Here is a 15,493-nt window from a genome sequence, read left to right on the forward strand (position 1 = left end):
TCCCCATATTGCTTGATACCTTAATATCTAGAAATCTACCTATCTCTGTCTTGGACATACTCAATGACTGAGCCTCTACAACCCCCCAGGGCAGAGAATTCCAAAGATTCACCACCCTCTTGAGTGAAAAAATCCCCCCTCATCTCAGTCATAAATGGCCCGCCCCTTATTCTGAAATGTTGTCCCCTGGTTCTAGGCCCTCCCAGCCAGGAGAAATATCCTTCCTGCATCTACCCTGTCAAACCCTTGTAAGAATGATGAGATCACCCCCTATTTTTCTAAATGCTAGAGACTACAGGCCCAGTATCTTCAATCTCTCCTTGGGGAACAAACCCGCCATCCCAGGAATCAGTCTGGTCAACCTTTGTTGCACTCCCACAATGGCAAGTATATCCTTCCTTAAGTAAAGAGACCAAAACTGTGTGCAATACTCAGTGTGGTTTCACCAAGGCTCTATACAATTGCAGCAAGACATCTTTACTCCTGTACTCAAATCCTCTTGCAATAAAGGCCAACATACCATTTGCCTTCCTAACTGCTTGCTGCACATGCACATTAGCTTTCAGTGACTTATGAACAAGGATACTCAGGTCCCTTTGGACATCAACACTTCTCAATCTCTCGCCATTTAATAAATACTCTGCATTTCTCTTTTTCCCTACCAAAGTGGATAACTTCACATTTTTCCCACATTATAGTCCATCTGCCATGTTCTTGCCTGCTCACTTAGCCTATCTAAATCCCCTTGAAGCATCTTTGCATCTTTCTCACAACTCACATTCACACCAAATTTTGTCTCATCAGCAAGCTTAGAAATATTACATTTAGTAATACACATCAAAATCATTGACACAGATTGTGAATAACCGGAGCCCAAGCACTGATCCTTGCACTACCTCACTAGTTACAGCCTGCCAACCTGAGAATTACCTGTTTATTCCTACTCTCTGTTTTATGGCCATTAACCAATTCTCAATCATATCAGTATATTAACCCCAATCCCATGTGCTCTAATTTTGCTTACTAACCTCTTATGTGGGACTTTATCAAAAGCCTTCTGAAATTCCAAATACAAATTCCAAATTTCAAATTTACCAGTTCCCCCTTATCAATTCTGCTTGTTACATCCTCAAAAAAATTCCAATGTGCTTGTCAAACACAATTTCCCTTTCAGTAATCCATGTTGATTTTGCCAATCCTACAATTATTTTCTAAATGTCGAATTATCACATCCTTTATAATAGACTCTAATATTTTCCGTACTACTGATGTCAGGCTAAAAGGTCTGTAGTTCTTTGTTTTCTCTATCCCTCCTTTCTTAAATAGTGGGGTTACATTTGCTACCTTCCAATCTTCAGGAACTATTCCAGAGCCTATAGAATTTTAGAAGATGACAACCAACACATCCATTATCTCTACAGCCACCTTATTCGACACTCTATGATGTAGATCATTAGGTCCTGGGGATTAATCAATTTTCAGGCCCATTAATTTCTCCAGTACTTTTTTTTAATTAATACAAAATTCTTTCAGTTCCTCATTCTCACTAGTCCCTTGATTCTCTAGTATTCCTGGGAAGAATTTTATATCTTCCTCCATGAAGACAGACACAAAATATTTGTTTAGTTTCTCTGCCATTTCTTTATTCCTCATTATAAACTCTCCTGTCTTTGCCTGTAATACGCTCACATTTGTCTTTGGTGTTTTTTTCCTTTTTACATACCTATAGAAGCTTTTACAGTCCATTTTCATGTTTCTTGCTAGTTTACTTCCATATTTTACTTTCCCTTTCTTTATGAGTTTCTTTGCCCTCGTTTACTGAATTTTAAAATGCTCCAAATCCTCAGGCTTGCTACTTTTTTGGCAGCTTTAAAAGCCTCTTCCTTTGATCTAATATAATCTTTAACTTATCTTGTTTACCACAGTTGGATCCCTTTTCCTTTTGGGTTTTTGTGCCTAAAATGAATTACATTTGTTGTAAACCATATCTTAATTCTTTAAATGCTCACCATTGCTTCTCTACTATCATACTTTTAATGTAGTTTCCCAACCCAAGAGTCAACCCACTTGCCCCTCATACCTTTATAGTTTCCTTTGTTTAGATTTAAGACCCTAGTTTCAGATTTGGGAACAAGTTCCATCCTACACTGCTCGATTTTCAGTGCAATTATTTTACATCTTCTATTCTTACCATACCCAAGGGATGCTAAACCCAATTTTCAAATTGGCCTTGAAGTAGGTTGCTAGTATTCCCACCTCAAATAGTTGGGAACCTTATTTAAATATTTAATCAGGTTATAGGTCTCCACATACATCACAGATGCCAATGGATACAATGTGCAACATGTACATTCTGCCCAATAATATTCAACATGCTGCAGCCTAGCAGTGGTCCTTAATCATGGAATCATGGAATCATAGAATGCTTACAGCACAGAAGGGGGCCATTCAGGCTGTCATGTCCATGCCAGTTCTCTGCAAGAGCAACACAACATTGCCCTGTAATTTTATTTACTCTTCAGATAATTATACAAATCTCTTTTTGAGACCTCGATTGAATGTGCCTCCGCCATACTCTCAGGCAGTATATCAGTACATTCCAGATCCTAACCACTCACTGCATAAAAATGTTTTCCCTCATTTTGCGTTGCTTCTTTTACCAATCACCTTAAATCAGTGCCCTTTGTTCTTGATCTTTCTGCCCCTATCTATTCTGTACAGACTCCTAATGATTTTAAACATCATTATCAAACTACCTCTCAACCTTCTCTTCTCCAAGGGAAACAGCCATTAAAAGTATGATGGTAGACAGGCAATGGTGAGCATTTAAAGAATTAAGATATGGTTTACAACAAATGTAATTCATTTTAGGCACAAAAACCAAAGAATAGAATCCAGCTTCTCCAATCAATCCATGTAGCTGAAATTCCTCTGCGCTGGAGCTATTCTTGTGATTTTTTTTCTGCATCGTCTTTAATAGCTTCACATCCTTCCAAAAGTGTAGTGTCCAGATTTGGATATGATATTCCAGTTGAGGCCAAACAATTGTTTTATGCAGGTTTATCATAACTTCCTTGCTTTTGTACTCTATGCCCCTGTTTATAAAGCCCTATTATCATTAACTGCTTTCTCAACCTGCCCTATCACCTTCAATGATTTGTGCACATATACCTCCAGATCCATCAGCTCCAGCACCCCCTTCAGAATTGTACCCTTTATTTTATATTGCCTTTCCTCATTCTTCCTACCAAAATGAATCACTTCACACTTCTCTGAATTAAATTTCATCTGCCACTTGTCCACCCATTCCCCCAACCTGTATTATCAAGGTTAAGGATACACACATGAAGGACATTGATTGATTAAGTACCTGGAACACATACAAAGAAAGACTGCAGGGGCTGGAGTGCATCATCAGCCCCAGGAACATTATTTTCATTTAATTTGTTAAGTTTCCCTTGAAAGTTTTATTTTTTGTTACAGTGCCCCATCGGGGACTGTCACCCCTTCAATTAGTTTATTTTTTTTTATTGATTATTGGTTTTATTAAAAGAGCATATGAAGAAAGACTGCTGGGACACTGGGTATTGGTTAGGGAGGAGGCAGACATATGTAATGTTGCATTCTATAAATAAATCTAGTATTAAGTAAAAAGATTGGCGTCTAGTTTCCTACTTCACCATCTGGTGTTGGAGTAAATTAATATGATCGCAGAGAATGGTTGCCTAAAGATGAAGAGTGGAAACTAAGAATTTTATTTTCAGACAGAAGATTGTAATCTGAGTTTCTTTTGTGAAGAATGGTTGAAAGCAAGTGTAAATTGTCAAGGTATGATTACCCACCTATGTTCTCTGAATCCGAAGCTTATGCCCAGTGGAAAAATGAAGTGGATATATGAACATGGGTAATGCCCTTACTGAAGAGAAAACAAGGTATGGCCTTGGCTTTGTTGCTTCCGAACAAAAGTAAGACCAGAAGCAAAGTATTTTGTGAGCTGGATGCCCGTCAGTTGGATATTGAGGAAGGTTTGCATCTCCTATTAAGCTTGACAATTTAAAGAAAGATAATCTATTGGATGCCTAGGACGCATGGTAAGACATTGATAGAATCCGAAAGACAGATGGCCATTCCATAGAGGAATATGTCATGGACTTAAATAGGTTGTATAAAAGATTACAAAATTTCAATTTGGAAATTCCTTATTCAGTGCTCGTATTTAAATTTCTGGATTGTGCTAAGGTGTCACAAATGGATAGGCCTTAACTAGCATTTGGTTCTCAGAAAAATACCTTTTTGGATCAAATGTCTGTTGCTTTAAAAATGTTATTGGAGAAGCAGTCATTTCCAGCAGCTTTGATTGGACAAATGGGACATTCTATGGCGTCACAAGAGATGGAGGACTCAATGATTGCGGTCTTTTGTGATTGTTCAGATATGGGGCACAGGTGTCAGAAATACAGAAGAGTTATAGACAGAAGGAATGATAACAAAGACATTTTTAACAGATCTGGCAGAGGACAAGATTGGAGTAGTAATAAGAGGTGAATGAACCCCATGAATGCCTGGGGAACTGTTAACAGGTATTTCAGATGTGACTCAAAATATTATATTGCGATGAACTGCTCAAAGCGGAACAGCAGGGTTTTTGAACCGACACGACACAGAGAATCCAGAAGTTGAAGATGATGATAACGATCAGTCTGAGGGAATTGTAGCACTCAAGAAGCTTTAGTCTGACAATGAGTGTACTAGTCACGGAATCATTTAATTGTACCATGTGGATAGTGGTTGCACCTCAACAGTGTGGAACAGATTGACTCAAATGTTATTTAGATTCACTCAGTAGTAAAGATCAAAGTAAGGTCAGTGAGCATGAAAGTTCTACTTGTTTGAAGTTTGGGGATGACAATACATGAAAAGAGTGGTGATTCCTTGCAAGAGAGCTGGAGTAAGCCACTTTATTAGTACAGATGTAATCTCTAGTGAGATGACCTTGCTGCTGAATAAACCTTCCATGAAAAAGATACAAATGAAACTAGATATGGAACATGATAAACAATTATTTTTTGGAAAGTCAGGAGATCTGCAGTTTACCCAATCATCCCTTAACAAAGCCTGGCATTTCTAATCAGAATGACATCAGGTGATAAGAAGTTGAGAGAGAGAGAAAAAAAAGCAAATTGGCTTAAAGTAACATCCTTTTTGTCACAGATTAAAAATCCCACTAAATAACGTAAGTGCAATTGATGATGAGTACATAATGTTCATCAGAGAGACTAGTGAAAAATGTGCCATATGTAAAAAGTATCGAAGGATGCTGCCATGGCTTAGTGTAAGTCTTCCATTTGCACAAGACTTTAATGAAGTAGCGGCCATGGATTTAAAGGTGTAGGACAAGGACAGAAACATTTTCATTTTACATTTTATAGACAAGGCAACTAAATTCAGTCTTTCTACAATAATATATGGTAAGGACAAAAGGCTGATTGTAGATAAAATCATGGAAAAATAGATAGGGACTGGGCTGGGAGCACAGGCTAAATCTCTGACTGATAATGGGGGGGAATTTGCCAATGTCAAGTTTAGAGATGTGTGCGAAAATATGAACATTGCAGTTATGCACACCACAGCTGAAAGTCCTTTCAGCAATGAACCCTGTGAAAGAAATCACACGGTGATTGATGAGATGTCCTTAAAATCTTAGCCAATCAGCCAAAATGCAAGCTAACAATTGCACTGGCATGCGCAGTCCAAGCAAAGAATTTGCTTCACTGTTCCATTTTTTCTGCGTACTGGAATGCTTTACACACATGGCGAAGGGTATTCATCAAGGCGGAAGTCTGGGAGAAAATTTGGAGAGTTCTACGGCATCACATAAGACCATCCGAGATAAATTTTAATCGTGGGGATTTAATGTACTTTAAAAGAGATATCAGAAAAAGTGGAAAGGCCTGGGTTAGTCATCAGGTGTGATGGTAAGACAGTGGTTCTCCAACAAGGTAGTTAAACCATTAAGGTCCATTCATCTCAGATAATTGGGATTGATTACGCAATTTCAGAATCTGAGCAATTAATAGAAGGCGACGAGGCACCCTATTTCTCACATAGTCATGTGTTTGACAGTTATGTGGAATAGAATACAGTAGATAAGGGACAGGATGGTGATAGGCAGAATGATACTGATGCACAGAATAGATGCTATCACAAAGGAAAACTGCTTAGAGTGGATATTCAGGTGATGTACATTCCAGAAGGGTCCAGTGAATGAGGGGATGGGACTATTGTAGGGAGAGCAGGGAAAGCTAGCAGCAAGTTCAAATATTTGCCAAATGTCCAAGATGAAAAACAAGAGGTAAAATCTATGAACTGGCAAAATGAGGTGAAACAAAGGAAATTTAGAAAATTAAGTGCAAGTTCCCATAGTGGATCTGGGAGTGACTTTTGCACTAGAAAAGGGTCACTAACTAGCAATTGAACCTCTGATCATGGAAGGGAGAGATCCTGTAGTAGTAGTCCAGAATGACATAGAAATGCAAGTAGAGGCTATAGCTTGATGAGATTATGCAATAGAACAAGACTACAGAACGATCAAGCAAAACTGCTAGAAGTAGAAGCTCTAATGACTAGGAAATTTTGGTGGTTGCGAACAAATTAGAAGATAAATTAATAAGAGAGGTAAAACAAAAAGAGTTGGATGGTTGGCAGGAATTTGGTATCATCTCTGAAGTACCAGATAGGGCACAGCCAGCCTTATTACAGAGAAGGATATGTACAGAAAAGATCCTCCGTGATGGGACATATGGGGCTAAAGTGTGACTAGTGGCTTGGTGTTTTGAAGAGAGACTTGGGGATTAAGATATTAAAATGGAGTGCCCCACAGTGGAAAAAGTAATCTTGAAAATTTTCTTAGTTCTGTTGGCCACATATTTGTGGGATGTAGGTCAATTGATATAAAAGCCACATTTTTGCAGGGTGAAAAAGTTCAGAGAAGCGTTTCTGAAACCACCTAAAGAGGCAAGTGATGTCAAATGAAAGCTGTGAAAATTAGAAAATGTGTTTATGGATTGAATGATGTATCAAAGGTATGGTAATTCTCAGTTTGGCCTGTCTTGCTGAAAGTAAACTGTACACATTTGAAAGCAGATCCAGCAATGTTCTGATGGTACCACCAAGAGAAACTTTTGGGCATCTTTATGAAGCATGTCAATGATTTTCTATGGGAAGGTTCTATTGAATTTGAGCAATTTGTTATAAATAAAGTATTAGTCATATCACAATAAATTGTGCTAGACCATCACAAAGATGATTTTACATCCAAAGAAGAACAGAACAGTTAAGAAGCTTGATTGGACAGTTAAATTGGCTATGTACTCAGACAAGACCCAATGCCAGTTTTGATGTATTGAAACTAAGTACTTTGATGAAACACTACACAATTGAAGATATCTTAAGGGCAAATAAAACATTAAAGAAATTAAATATAGATAAATGCATATTCAAGTTTCCAGCCTTGGATGACCCGAAGGATATGAAATTAATTTTTTTTAATGGCATTTCTCATGTCAATCTTCTGGATGGATATTTGAGTACGGCTGACTTTATAATATTCTTGATAGGCGAAAATGGAAAATGTTGTTCCTTGGCTTGGGAAGCTAAGGAAATAAAAAGAGTGGTTAAAAGTACCTTAGCTGCGCAAACACCAGCTCTAGAACAATAGATATGAAACTTTACTTCTCAAATATTTTAAGGGAAATTCTTTACAAAGGGCATTCTGATAATAGTTTTCCCATTGAATGTTATATAGATAATTGTTCCCTGTGGGATAATGTATATTTGACAGAGTGTGTCTGAGAAAAGTTTAAGGATTGACCTTGCTCGTATAATAGAAATGCTAGCAAGAAAAGAGACTCCAAATAAAATGGGTCGTGCAAGACAACCATGAAACCATTGCTGATTGTTGCAAAAACCCATCTGGTTCACTAATGTCCTTTCGGAAAGGAAATCTGCCGTCCTTACCTGGTCTGGCCTACAAGTGACTCCAGACCCACAGCAATGTGGTTGACTCTTGAAAATGCCTTCTGAACAAGGGGATTTAGGGATAGGTAAGAAATGATGGCCTAGCCAGTGATGCCCACATCCCATGAATGAATTTTTAAAAATTGTCAGATTGTTTTACAAGAAGGAATCCTTGCACGTATACATTTTTGGAGGCTCTAGAAGAGGGGTGTCTTGTATTATAATGTGATATACAGAATATGACAAATCATTTTTTTCTTTATCATTTCAAGTTGTTCTGAGATATTATTTATGTATTATAAAGTCTTAGTTTAAAGAAAAGATGAGAATCTGTTTCATGGAATGTTAACTGTATTATCAAGATTAAGAATACACAGGTTAAAGGCATTGATTGATTAAGAACATTAAGTTCATATAAAAAAAATACTGCTAGGACACTGAGTGTTGGTTAGGGAGAGAGCAGACATGTGTAATGTTGCATTCTATAAATAAAACCAGTATTATGTAAAAAGATTGTCATCTGATTTCCTACTTTCACCATCTGCCTTTGGAATGAATTGACACAATACTTCCAAGTTTTGCATCATCTGCAAATTTTGAAATTGTGCATTGTAAAGTACACTGAGTCTAAGTCATAAATATATTTTAAGAAAAGTAAGAGTCCTAACACCAACTCCTGGGGAACCCACACTCTATACCTTCCTCAAGTCTATTACAGGCTGCTCTGAAGGTGAGCAGAAATCATCTTGTCACTGACATTGTTGGGGCCTGGAGGAACACAAATGCTCCTCATGGTCAAAAAGAAGTCTTTCCAAAACTGCCTGCTACTCAGTGGAGCCCCTGCACAGGATTGCCTTCTCTACCTACCACCCACTTTATTTTTAGTTTCCAGATGAACTCTGTGAAGGAGCAATGGTATTTCCCCCTCCCTGCACGTTCCTGCTGTGATTGTTAAGCTGAGTGTCAGCACTCCTTGACCACTGGCAGCTTGTTGGTCCAATTTCAATGAGGCCTAATCATGAAACTGGTGTGGTACTCTCACCAGTGCCATTGGATGTGCAATGCAACCACTCCTCTCTCCACTCCCCTCGTGTACGCTTCAATTGAAATTTGGCCCAGATTAATTTAGGCTAGCCAATGGGGCCTTATATTGTGTAATCACCTTATACTCTAAAACATGTCTGGATGATATGCTGTGCAAACCTTATCTTAGTCTGGCATAAGAATGGATTTCTCAAAATAAGTGAATATAGAACAACAAGCAAACTCAGGTGGCCTATATCCACCCCTAATGTCCATTACAGACCAACTTTAGCAGCACAACAATGAAGGCAGACACAAAATATCTTTTGAAAAGCAATTAATCCAAAAAATGTAATTCTTAAATACAAAATTTGAACCAATTTATCAAACTTACCTCATTTTCAGTCATAGTTGTAAAGTTGTTGTAAGTGTATATGTTCCCCTATCCCAGTGTCTTCTGGAACCTTTACTGTTGTGGACAAAACCTCTTCCTCTATCTACTGAACTAGGATGAGTGAAAAGAGATATATAATATTCCAGAAATTCTAGATGTTTTTAATGTCCTTAAATAAAGAATTTATTTACACGCAGCGAGGTATATTCTAATTTATTCAGCACACTTTCAATTATATGTGTGGATTTGATTTTCATTGGTGTTTTAATCCTCATTTTGTATTTCTGTATTTTTTTTATTTTCTCATCTACTTTCTTACCCTCCTTACTTGAAGGCATTGACTCCTCGCTTGGGTATGATTAAATCATTGCCAATCACCTCTTACAAAGGAACAATAACCACTTGGAAGCCTTGATGGTGAGCTCTTCAATCATATGAGAAATCATATTTAAGACTGCTGTTGGCTTCATAACAAAGCACACATAGGTACACCTTCCCAAATACCCTTGCCCCTCCCAACAAAAATTTTGTATTCATCTTTAGTATCCTTCTCGGTAGGAAGATAAGTGAAAAATCTTTGGCATCAAAATGGCTCGAAGATGACATACCTGCTGATGGACATTTGAAATTCCTTGAGTAATCTCACATCTGAATGTGTGCATAGCTCCAGGGCAGTATTGATGATGACCAGCCACCTAGCTCACCAATGATTCAGAGTTAGACTTGGCACTAGAGACTGCAAGCCTTGGGTTGTCAACAGTGGAAAGCTGCATAGTTTAATCTGACTGAACCCTAGCAATATCACTGCACACACTCAGCTTTCCAGATGTGCTCTTAAGAGGAAAGTGTGTGGGGCAAACAGAAGTTCTGCAGTTGTAGACTATTCAGTACTTTGGTTTGGAGAGTTTTTTTCTTATTCTTTCATGGAATGTGAGCATTGCTGGCAAGGCTATCCATCTCTAATTACCCTTGAGAATGCAGTGGTGAGACGCTGCAGTCAATCTGATGGAGGTGTAATCACAGTGCCGTTAGGGAGGGAATTCCAATGAAGGAATGGCAATATAGCTCCATGATAGGATGGTGTGTGGCTTGGAGGCAAACTTGCAGGTGCTGGTGTTCCCTTGCATCTGCTGCCCTTGTCTTTCTAGGTGGCACTGTTCATGGGTTTGGAAGGTGCTGTCAAAGAAGGTGTGATGAGCTGCTGCAGTGCATTTTGTATTTGGTACACACTGCTAGAACTGTGCATCTTCGGTGGAGGGATTGAATTTTTAAGACGTTGATTGGAGTGCTAATCAAGCGGCGTGCTTTGTCCTGGATGATGCTGAGGTTCTTGAGTGCTGTTGAGGTTGCACTCATCCAGGCATGTGGAGAGTATTCCATCATATTCCTAACTTGTGCCTTGTAGATGGTGGACAGAGTTTAGGGAGGCAAGAGTTGCGTCACACATCACAGGTTTCTCAGCCTCTGGCCCAGTTTTGCAGGTATAGTATTTATATGGCTGGTTCATTTCACTTCCTGGTCAATGGTAACCCCCAGGATGTTGATAGCGAGAGATTCAGTGATGATAATGCCATTGAATGTCAAGGGGAGATAATTGAATCCCCTCTTGTTGGAGATGGTCATTGCCTGGCCCAAATGTTACTTGCCACTTATCAGCCCAAGTTTGAATGTTGCCTAGGTCTTATGGACACAGACTGCTTCAGTATCTGAGGATTGCAAATGGTACAGAACATTGTGAAATCGTCAATGCATGGCCCCACTTCTGACCTTATGGTGGAGGGAAGGTCATTGATAAAGCAGCTGGAGATGTTTGGGCCTAGGACACTACTCTGAGGAACATAGTGATGCTAGATAGCTGGCTAAAGAAAATTTAAACCTTTCTCTTCATACTTCTTGTCCTCACCACCTGACTGATATGAAATCTCTTCACCTCTCTGCTTCCCACACAGGCTTTCACATAATTTAACACTTAATTTGATATTCCTTTTTGATTTCACTTGTACTGAGTCAGCTCCATTTAAAATAACAAATTATTGATGTTTGGGGTGTTCTCCAGCTTTTCAATATTGTATGAAAACCCTTGTACATTTTTGTGGACTAAACAGTTGATATTAAGGCTAAAACGTAACATCATAATTCATAAAGTAACCACATGAAAGAACATATTAGCTTCCTATTTTTGCAGTCACAGCCTAAAATTTCAATTTCATCTGGACAGTTAGATCCATAGAATGTGAATAGTGACCTTTGTGAAATCTGTTTGGCAGACTTTTGAAAAAGAGCCATTGAAACTGAACTTGGCTGTCCATTTGACAGACCAAATTGAGTGAGATTAGTTAAACCTTTCAGTCTTTCAAGCAGAAATGTGAAATCTTTTTAGTTATCAGTATTAAACTTCTCCAAAATAAACCTTATTATGTTCCCTTCTTTTATTAGATCTAAAATTTCATCAACTTTGCTTCCAATTTCCATCATTCTCTTGCCTTCACTGGTCCATCTGACTTTCCTCTTCCCTTCCTTGAATTCTCTGTCTCCATTTCTGGGGATAGCCTGTCAACCAATATCTACTGACCTGCTGAGTTTTTCCAGGTATTTTTGTTTTTGTTCTACTATAGGCCCACTGACTTCCACAGCTACTTTGACCACATTGCTTCCTACCCCATTTCTTGCATGAATTCTATTCCATTCTCAAAGTTTCTCCATTGTATCTCTTCTGATGAGACCACCACTGCTTCTGATATGTCTTCCCTTTTCTTCAACTGTGGATAGCCCTCCAACTATTGTTAACAGGGGCCCTTGACTGGCTTCATCCCATTTCCCACACTTTTTCTCTCACCCTTCCGTTCCCTGCCATCAGCACAATAGGGTTTCTCCTTGTCCTCACTTTCTACCCCACCAGTGTTCACATTCAATGCATCATTGTTCACCATTTCTACAACCTTCAGAGTAGGCCACCACCAAACACAGATCTCCCCCTGCCCTCCCCTTTCAGCATTCCAAAGGGACTGTTCCTATGCAACACCCTGGTCCACTCCTCAATCAACCCCAACTTTGCTTTTCTTTTACATTGCACCTTACTGAGCAAGCATTGGAGATGCAATACCTGCCCTTCCCTTGTCCAGGCCCCTAGACACTTTTTCCAGGTGAAACAGTAATTTACTTGTACTTCTTTCAATTTAGTATCCTGCGTTTGCTGCTCACAATGTGGTCTCCTATATTCTGGGAGACCAAACAGAGTTTAGGTGATTTAGATGATTGAGCACCTCTGTTATGTCTGTCAGCTTTACCCTGAGCTTCTGGTTGCCTGTCTTTTTAATTCCCTGCTCCACTTGCATTCTGACCTCTCTGTCCTTAGCTTCTGACACCGTTCTAAAGAAAGTCAAGGAACACAACTCAGGTTTCAATTAGGCTTTTTACAGCCTTCAATATTTTTCACAAGGCAGCTGCTGGTAATGATCTACTTTCCCATTTACCTACTCTGGACACATCTTTTTTCTTTATTTGTCCATCACCATTTCCTTTTGCCTTAATCCAGTTTCCCAGTTATTTTTCTCCTGTCTTCCATTCTATCACAGATCTTCCCTTTTGTTCTTCCTTCATACTGCACCCTTTCCCTGCCTCTATTCTTGTTTAAAACCTGTGACATCTGCAACATGTTCCAGTTCTGATGAAAGGTCTTTGACTTGAAACATGAACTCCGTTTCTCCCTCCAGGGATGCTACCAGACCTGCTAAGTATTTCCAGCATTTTCTGATTTGAGCACTTCTTGCATTAAATGTCTAAACATGGCAATAAAATAAGACTCTTCTTTCGAAATTGATGACTTGAAAACTTTTCCGCACAACTAATATTTTTATCGCTCCTCAATTCTATATCAATGAAAAGATACAAATTGACTATCATCATACTGGCCTCATTTAAACCACTGAAGAAATCGCGATTGCTATTTGGTGCATTAACCACAATCTATCAGACCATTGCTTGGAGAGCTGAACTGGTGCTGAAATTATATCAATATTGAAACCATTTATTTAATTCATCAAAAGGCCTGTTAAAGTCAGTTGTAAAGTTTCTATTGCCATAGTGCTTCAAGGTGGGAACATCCTACTGAAGTGCCAAGGAAATCGATCTAAGCAAATAGCATGAAAAAAGATTGACTTGCTAGCTTTAGCAAATCGTGGTCTTTTGTATGGTCCTTGAATTTAGAAGTAATGATGTGCTGCAAGAAGACCTACATTTCACATCATGTAATTTCAGAATTATATCTCACTTAATTCAAAATTCTGACAATTTATGTCACATGCAATCTCCCTGGAATTGTTAATGATGTTTATAATGAAGGGGATCATACTGCACAAGGATTAGTATAATATTTAAATGACAAAGGTATATAATCATGTTCACATGTAATTCCACTCTGTCTGAAATCTCTAGATCTCCAACAGTGATATGCATCAAACTCTTAATCACCCATCTGCTTTGAGATTAGATTTAGCATTCAAAAGATTAATGTTCTCTATGACTGCCCTCCATTCACTTTCGAAGCAGGGGTGTCAACCTGTTAAATAACAGGCAGAGAAATATAATTTGAATGCATTAAATGTTTGCACATTGATATCAACAATAATGTGAAGGGTACATTCCTAAAACATAATTTAACTGGAATGTTGTTTTGTACGGGACATGAACCTCAAATACAATGAATAACTTTGCTACCACTTGGAAGCTAAATATGTAATGTCATTCAAACAAAATAGAATGTAGGAAATTCAGCTGAAACATAAAGATTGTCAGCACCAAAGAGAAATTAACAAACTGTATTTTATGCAATAACTTACAGCGCTTTTATTTATGTTCAGACTCAATAGCTGATTAATCTGTTGACATGTTAAGCATTGCTGTTGGCTTTGGAATACACTCAAGGTTCCCCTTCATTGTGAAGTTAAATATGGAAACCTTTCTGCCTAATAGTCAAAGCCAGTTTTGTAGAAGATAAATGTAAATAGGAACTGCCTATTTACAATGCATAGAACAAAAAGACAGATATTGATGTACAACATGATTTCTGCATTTTTTAAAAAACGATTTCCTTTCTACTTTCAATGCTTGAGATTTTGACATGCCTTATTCTCAAATCAGACGCTGTTAGCAATGGTTTAAGAATTAGTAAGCATGCTACAAATGTGTTGAAAGCATTGCATTTTTTTAAAATTAAGTTGCAATTTGACCTGTTTCTCTATTAGAACTTCCCTTTTGTCTTTATTGTAATGGATTAAGTAATAAGTCTTTTTCTGAACAATAACGAACAAAATTGTTTTTCTTTTATCATTGATGGACACTGTAATTTCTCTTTCTTTCCGTTTAGATGGAGGTACATGTGAAGTAATAGCAGCACACAGATGCTGTAACAAGAATCGAATTGAAGAACGATCACAGACTGTGAAGTGTTCTTGTCTGCCAGGGAAAGTAGCTGGGACAACCAGAGCCAAACCATCTTGTGTTGATGGCAAGTAAATTAAATCAATAATAATTCAATTTAAAAATCGCAGACACAAATGTGTTAAATATAATGCTAGAAAGATTTCAGACAGAGTAATCTGTTCAGTGGCCTTCTTTGATTAAATTGCAAACTTATACTTAAATGAATTAGCAACATAGATGAGGCTTCAGTCTTTGTAATTAATCAGATAAATACTGAAGGAGTATACAACAAAACCTAATAAGAAGTCATTTATATTTTATGTGTATTACTGCTAACAAACAGTAGCTTTATTCTAAATCATCTGTTATCTTGTCTCTTTTTAAGATGGAAGTCACTTTGAAGCACTCTGTGGCCATAGTACTCAGTGTTTGAGTTTCGTTTCAATTTACAGAAAAATGAGTGCTTATTACGGAGATGTAAAAATGGTCCAAAATTGTTACCTTGAGTTCTGACATATCCAAAGGACAAGATGTTAATTTAGGAGACATTTTGCCCACATTTTGGGCCGTATCTTGCTGGAGTGATGCATTTTGCAATATAATAAAGTAGATATAAAATGTTCCATAACTTGTTGGAAG

The 15,493-nt window shown here is 38.0% G+C and overlaps 1 protein-coding gene across 3 annotated transcripts in view; it reads left to right on the forward strand.

Annotated features, from left to right (window-relative positions):
- The window catches only part of tafa1b (TAFA chemokine like family member 1b), a 532,382-nt gene that overhangs the window by 360,687 nt on the left and 156,202 nt on the right, over positions 1-15,493 (forward strand). For all 3 annotated transcript variants that reach the window (XM_078543685.1, XM_078543683.1, XM_078543684.1), the window contains exon 3: positions 14,799-14,939. In XM_078543685.1, the coding sequence (XP_078399811.1) occupies positions 14,799-14,939 (141 nt within the window). The remainder of the gene's footprint in view (positions 1-14,798; positions 14,940-15,493) is intronic.

Source organism: Cetorhinus maximus, chromosome 6, assembly GCF_964194155.1.
Source record: "Cetorhinus maximus chromosome 6, sCetMax3.hap1.1, whole genome shotgun sequence".
NCBI classification, from domain to species: Eukaryota; Metazoa; Chordata; class Chondrichthyes; order Lamniformes; family Cetorhinidae; genus Cetorhinus; species Cetorhinus maximus.